This window comes from Falco cherrug, chromosome 5 (assembly GCF_023634085.1).
Source record: "Falco cherrug isolate bFalChe1 chromosome 5, bFalChe1.pri, whole genome shotgun sequence".
NCBI classification, from domain to species: domain Eukaryota; kingdom Metazoa; phylum Chordata; class Aves; order Falconiformes; family Falconidae; genus Falco; species Falco cherrug.
In genome coordinates this window covers 77,484,548-77,491,259 of record NC_073701.1, presented here as the reverse complement: position 1 = coordinate 77,491,259, position 6,712 = coordinate 77,484,548, and the positions used below count along the sequence as shown (strand labels likewise).

The following is a 6,712-nucleotide window of genomic DNA, read 5'->3' as shown; positions in this document are numbered from 1 at the left end:
GCGTCCTGGCATTTTGTCACTTGTATTTATCGCTGCGGTTCATTTGGGGCCCTTTGCTGCTGGTTTGGAGCAGCTTTGCTTCAGCGAGCGCAACTTCCTGAGGACTGAGGGGCGCGGCCGGGTGCTTGGCGGACTTCCGACCCATCGAGGGTGCGCTCCGGACGACTGAGGGGAGCTTCCGGTACGCTGGAGGACTTCCGGCCCATCGAGGGTGCGCTCCGGACGACTGAGGGGAGCTTCCGGTGCGCTGGAGGACTTCCGGCGCATAGAGCGGCACGCCCGCTGTCGCGGGGGGCGCCGGTGTCGCTCGTGGCCGCTGCGGCAGCCGGCCTCGGCCTCGGCCTCGCTCCGTGCCCGAGAGGCCGCTGGGGGTGACAAGAACCCCCGGGAACCTCCCCCCCCCCCCCCTCCCCCCCCTCCGGGCGGGGCCGGGCCGGGCAGCGGGGCCGGGCCGGGCAGCGGGGCCGTGGCAGGCGGCGGCGGGGAGGCCCTGGGGCTGTTACTGGCGGTCGGGAGCGGAGGGGAGGAGGGGGGGCAGGAGGAGGCGGCGGCGGCGGCGACGCTCTGAGCGGGACCGAGGCCAAAGGTAGGTGGGTGCGCCCCCTCCTCTTCTCTTAATGCCCTTCTTTCTTTTTCTTCTTCCTTTTGCGCTTTCTTTCTGCATTTCGATTTTTTTGTGTGTGTCTTTAGCTTCTCTTTTTCTTTATTTTTCTTTCGCTTTTTTTTTTTTTACTTTTCGCCTCAGTTCCATGGCCTTCCTCTCTTCCCTATGTAGATGTGTGGGTGCACATAGGTACCGGTTTATATCTGCGTTTCCCTGATGAGTGCGGTGGCGTGTCCTTGGAAAAGGAAGGACGGGAGGGAGGGAGGCCGGCGCCCAGGGAAGGCCGATCCTCACTCATCGTCATTATTTCGCTGTTTATTCATGTCTCGTCTGGGCTGCAGCCTTCGGTCAAACACTGTGGCTGGTAAACGTGCCGGGGACGTTAATGACCCCCAATAAGCATCTAAACGTTGACAAAAATTCGATTAAACTGCAGCGTATGCTGATGTAATTTGCATCGGCTTTACTCTCGCTCCCCTCGGAAGTAATTCGTGCTTGTTTGGGCGTTTATTTCCATCCCCCCAAACCATGTGCATTTAAATTGGGCTGGTCACGACGTTCTCTTCGCTTTCTAATTTTATTTTCAATCTCAATCTTAATATTATTAACTCTGGTTGAGAACCGTTGCCACCATTTTCTTAATATTTGACTGTGTCCGTTATTGAATTACTCAGTTTTATTTCTTTTTATTTAAAAATCTAAAGCTTCGATTAATATCTGGGTTACAAGCAGGAGCTGCAGTGAACTTAGAGCTGCGTTAGAATTGTAGTTATTAAGCACACCGACTTCACTTCCCAAATCTTTATTTTCATTTTAAAATCTAAAACTTTCTTATTTTTCTTGGAAAATTATTTACTTCAGGAGCAAATAATCACCTTGTACTTTCCTTGGGAGTCATTAACACCCGCAGTTATATATAACACAGCGGCTATATTTCGAATTAGACTCTCCGCTAGTTTTCTGTCTTGAAAAAAGGATTGCTAATTTTTTGGAATTTATCTAGAATTCCAAATGCTAATTAAGGACTAATTACTGTCCTCACCGTCCCTGTCCCCCCCCCAGTTTGTTGAGTCATGGCAACAATGAAATTTTGTTGTGACTCATCCCTAAATTTCCTTTGTTGGTTCGTACCCTTGGTGTTGTAATCGTCGCTTTACCACTGAGTGGGATTAACTAACGCCTGTGATTTGTTTTTTTTAATACTAACTAGAGTTGTTTCTCTATCGATGTTAATCCTGATTAGCCCTTTATTATTTATGTTTTGCCACTGGTGATTTTATAACCTAAAATAATGTAAAATAATATAAATCGTGAGGAGTCGCTGCCTGTAAAGTTTTGTGTGGTGCCTTGAGTCTGGCTACTGCTTACCCCTAAAGACTCCTCTGTTATTTAAGTGTATATCCTAGGCGCGTTAAAGTGAATAACAAAGAGTAAAAATTAAGATTTACAGTATGTATCTCTTCTCTATTATATAGATAAATAAAGAGCAGGGACGTCGGAATTCCCAGGAAAAATGCAGTGTGCCCAGAGGTCGGAGAAGCACCCCAGCGCGTCTCGTTCTCTACAGGATTTCGCACTTTGACCATGCCAGCCTGTGTTTTTTATTTTCTGGGAATCAAATTCCCCGAGGAAGGAAGGAACGAAGCATTGTGGGTGCAGCAGGTAAGACGGCAGCACCAAACAGATGTGGAGCCAGCTACCAGAGACACCGATACGCTCCTTCGCTGCAGTGTCGCACCCACAACCTCTCCAGGTCCGTAATTAAACTTAATTTGGCTGCGTGGAACACAAACCTGTTTTTTAAAGAGGTAAATAATTTAGGATTCTACAAAATGACGAGGGAAGGTGGTTTGTTAAATGTGGCACCACCAAAAATTTTCTGTCTGAAAAAGAAAATGCGCTGCTGTTGCTGGTTGCATCCATCAGGACCGTGCGTGCCACGGGGTAGGTTCAATCCCATAAAAGTCCTTCTCTGCTTTATTCCCAGCCGCGGGGCGAGTTATTCCCTGGAAATCACCCCTGGCAGATCCCAGGCACCGTGGTTTCTCCCTGCAGCCCCCATAACAGATAATAAATGTGTCCCGAAGGGTGGAAAGTGCGACGGGGGGTGAAAAAATTACTAAAAAAATAAAAAAGACGCGTGGCAGCCGCATCAAGCGCTGTGACTCGCACCCCAGCGGAGAAACAAAGTGGCTTGGGGGGAGGTTGGGGTGCTCGGGGCAGAGTGCAGCCCCCCTGCCTTGGGGAATCTGGAGAAGGTTTGGGGCAGCTGCAGAGCAAAAAGAGTCCTGGGAGAGGAGGGTGTCATGGGGGAGCATGTAGGGAGCCCCCGGGTGCCGGCAGCCCCTTGCTGTGGGCGCTGTGCTGGAGGGAGGTGGCCAGGGGCGGCCATGGTGCTGTGGGATGAGGGGTGTGAGGTGCTTGGATCTTGGCAGGGGGTCCTGGGGTGGGGTGGGGTAAGGAGGTAGGGGGGACAGCCCATTCCTGTGCCACCCACCCATCTGGGTGGGCCTGGGGGACCCTTGGGGTAGGCACAGACACCACCTTGTGCCTTGATGGGTGGAGGCCCCCCCTCCATGGAGGGTGCTGAGGCTGGGGGGTCGTTGGGCTGCTGTGTGTGTGTGTGCGCTCCCCCCCAGCCCCCTGCTGGCCCCGTTAGGCTTTAGGGGTAACACGTTGCCTGTCACCTGCCTTGCGCTGCCAGCAGACCCCAGCTCCGCTGGCTAGTGCCCCCTGCCCCCCCCCCCAGCAGTTTCTCTCCCCAGGGGACAAAGGGTCCCTGCATGGACCCTGGCACCTGTGGCCCCGCAGCAGAAGCAAGCCAAGGAGACGCTGCGGCAGGTACCAGGATGGGAGTGGGCTCCACACTCATCCCCGCGAGCTGGGGGGATTGGCACCCACCTCCCCTCCTGAGCACCATGTCCCCCAGCAGGTGACGGGCGGGAGGTTGAGGATCAGGAGCATGAGCCGGGGCACAGTAGTGGCACCAATGCCTGTGAGATGTGCGGCAAGAGCTTCCGGCTCCGCTCCAACCTGCTGACCCACTGCTGTGGCCACCAGGGCCAGCGGCCCTATGCCTGCCCTGAGTGCGGGTGCCGCTTCGGGCAGAGCTCCAACCTCCTCACCCACCAACGGCTTCACACCGGTGAGCGGCCCTACCCCTGCCGCGACTGCGGCCGCAGCTTCAATGTCAACTCGGACCTGGTGAAGCACCGGCGGATGCACACAGGTGAGCGGCCGTACCTGTGCCCTGAGTGTGGGCGGCGTTTTGGCAGCAGCTCCAACCTCACCCGCCACCAGCGCCTTCACACCGGCGAGCACCCTTACCACTGCCCCGACTGCAGCGAGAGTTTTCGGGACTGTTCAGCACTCACCATCCACCGGCGCGCTCACATGGGCGAGCGGCCCTACCCCTGCCCAGCATGCGGCAAAGCCTTTGCCGACAGCTCGCTGCTGGCCAAGCACCAACGCACCCACTGTGCCGACAAATCCTTCGCTTGCCCCGACTGCGGGAAGAGCTTTTCCACCAATTCCTACCTCCTCCGGCACCGGCGGACACACTTAGCAGAGAAACCGTATCGCTGCGGGGAGTGTGGGCGGGGGTACAGCCAGCTCACCCACCTCAGCACCCACCAGTGGGTGCACAGTGGCGAGCGGCCCTACAGCTGCTGCGAGTGCAGCAAGAGCTTCACCACCAGCTCAGCGCTCACCAAACACAAGCGTATCCACACTGGCGAGCGCCCCTACATCTGCCCCGACTGCGGCAAGAGCTTCAGCCAGAGCTCCAACGTCATCACCCACTGGCAGCTGCAGCACGGCAAGTCCCTCTGATGCCCCGTGCCCTGCCACCCCCTTCGCCCCTACTACCACCAGCCCCCTCCCCACTGTTTCTCTTAATTAAATCTGCGGCAGAGGCCACCAAAGTGCCTGGAGTTGGCAGGGGTGTCACCCCCCAGGGGCTTTGCTGAGTGGTGGTTGTACCCCCCCAGCCCCCCCCCCCCCCCCATCAGCCCCCTCCCCACCATTTTTTTTAAATAAAATCTGCAGCAGAGACCACCGGTATGCCTGGAGTTGGGGTGTGATGCGGGGTGAAGCGTTGCCCCTGGGGCCTTTGCCGAGCAGTGGCTGTGGCCCACCATCCCCCCCCCCAGCCAGGCACTGTGGTGAGGGGGTGGCAGCCATCATTCTGCGGGCGGGACACACAGGAACGAGGCAGGGGGGTCATCCCAAAAAGTGGCTGTTGCACAACGCAGGTATGAATTTGGGGGATGTGCGGCTCCTTTGAACTGGCAGGGACACTGGCGGGGTGTGCTGGGGTCCCCTGGTTGCCCCAGAGAGTGCACCCAGCACCCCCGGTGTTCCTGGAGGCCTGGGCCCCACACAGGATGGGAGGTGGGCTAGCAGGGTGCCCCCCATGCCAGATAAATCCCTGAGGATGTGGAGCTGGCGCTGGCTGTAGCCAGTGGGACTCCCACTGAAAGGGGAAGGGGAGAACAGGGTGCTCCCCTCTCACTGTCACCCCGAGGGGGCTGGGACTGGCCCAGCAAGGGGGGAGACAGGGATGGGGACAGGCTGGGGTACTGGGACGGGAGTGGGATGCAGGAGGGACCAGGAGACTGGGATGGTATGGAGGTGGTGAGGGTGCTAGGGGTGGGACTGGGATGGGGGTGCAGGAGGGGACAGAGATAGGTTGGGAACTGGGGTGGAACTGGGACCAGGATGGGACTGGAATGCAGGAGGGGACTAGCATGAGACTGGGACTGGGATGGGTGTGCAGGAGCTGATGGGACTGGAACCAGAATGGAAATGCAGGAGGGGACTGGGATGGGGGTGCTGTGCGGGGCAGTACTGGGATGGCACTGTTAGGCAGGAGGGACTGGGAGACTGCGATAGGATAGGGGTGCTGCAGGGGACAGGGCTGGGGCGGGGGTGGAGGAGGAACCAGGAAGGGACTGGGATGCAGCAGGGGCCAGGGGTGGGGCAGGGATGGCATTGGGACCAGCAAGGGGGTGCAGGAGGGGAAAGGGATGGGACTAGGACTGGGATGGGGATGCAGAAGGGGACAGGGAGTGGGATGGGGCTGCAGGAGTGGGTGCGGATGGCACAGGGATGGGGATGGCGGTGGCACTGGGAGCAGGACTGGGATGCAGGACGAGACTGGGATGGGATTGGGACTGGGATTGGGGTGCAGGGACTGGCCGGGAATGGCACTGGGACTGCGATGTGGTTGCAGGGGGGGGATTGGGATGCAGGAGGAATGGGGATGGGGCAGGGATGGGATTGGGACCAGGATGGGAGTGCAGGAGGGGACAGGGATGGGGTGGGGATGCAGGAGGGGTGGGGATGGGATGAGGACCAGGATGCAGGAGAAGATGGGGATGGGATGGGGATGCAGGAGGGAACAGTGATGGGTTGGGGGCAGGGGGAGGGGTGTGCAACAGGAATGAGACTGGGATGTAGGAGGGTACTGGGATGAGACTGGGACTGGGATGGGGGGGTGGTAGGGGACAGGGATGGGACAGGGTGAGTATGACGGACAGGGATGAGACTGGGATGCAGGAGGGGACCAGGGTGAGACTGGGACTTGGATGGGGATGCAGAGGGGATGGGCCTGGGCTGGGGGTGCAGAGGGGGATCAGGATGGTAGTGGGACAGGACTGGGGGTGCAGGGGGAGACAGGAATGGATTGGGACTTGGATGGGGGTGTCGGGGGGCACACAGATGGTACCGGGACCAGGAGGGGGGTGCGGGGGGGGGACTGGGTTGGCTCTGGGAGGGGCTGCAAGGAAGATCTGGGGGGGGCCTGCAGAAGAGCCAGGGAGGCTTTGACAATGGACGGCAAAGGTGCTTCCTTGTGTAGTTGCTTTCCCCATCTTCCCTTATCCCCTCCCCATCCTTCCCCTCTGTGAGGCTGTCTGTGGTGTGCCTGCTCTGATGAAAAGTGCTCCCACGCCAGACCGAGAGCAAAGGAAAAGGGGCAGGAAGAGAGGTGTCGCAGTCCTTAGTTTGCAGGTTTAATGTATCGTCACTGTTCAGAAAACACAAGCGTGTATGTGGGTCAGGAGCCCCTGCAGATATTTATTATTAATAGCCTTTTTATTATTAATA

At 57.7% G+C, this 6,712-nt stretch overlaps 1 protein-coding gene across 9 annotated transcripts; it reads left to right on the top strand.

The window, feature by feature from the left end:
- The first annotated feature begins 244 nt into the window (after nt 1-244).
- Nucleotides 245-4,662, top strand: LOC129734142 (zinc finger protein 239-like). Of its 9 annotated transcripts, none has more exons than XM_055711920.1 (3): nt 245-590; nt 2,080-2,357; nt 3,534-4,662. In XM_055711920.1, exons 2-3 carry the CDS (start codon nt 2,189-2,191, stop codon nt 4,433-4,435), a joined length of 1,071 nt encoding a protein of 356 aa, XP_055567895.1. In that variant the 5' UTR covers nt 245-590; nt 2,080-2,188; the 3' UTR covers nt 4,436-4,662. The 9 variants fall into 9 exon arrangements, with proteins under 9 accessions (XP_055567895.1, XP_055567897.1, XP_055567894.1 ...); XM_055711922.1 differs by having other exon boundaries at nt 247-586; nt 3,537-4,662; XM_055711919.1 differs by having other exon boundaries at nt 247-586.
- The last annotated feature ends 2,050 nt before the right edge of the window (nt 4,663-6,712 follow it).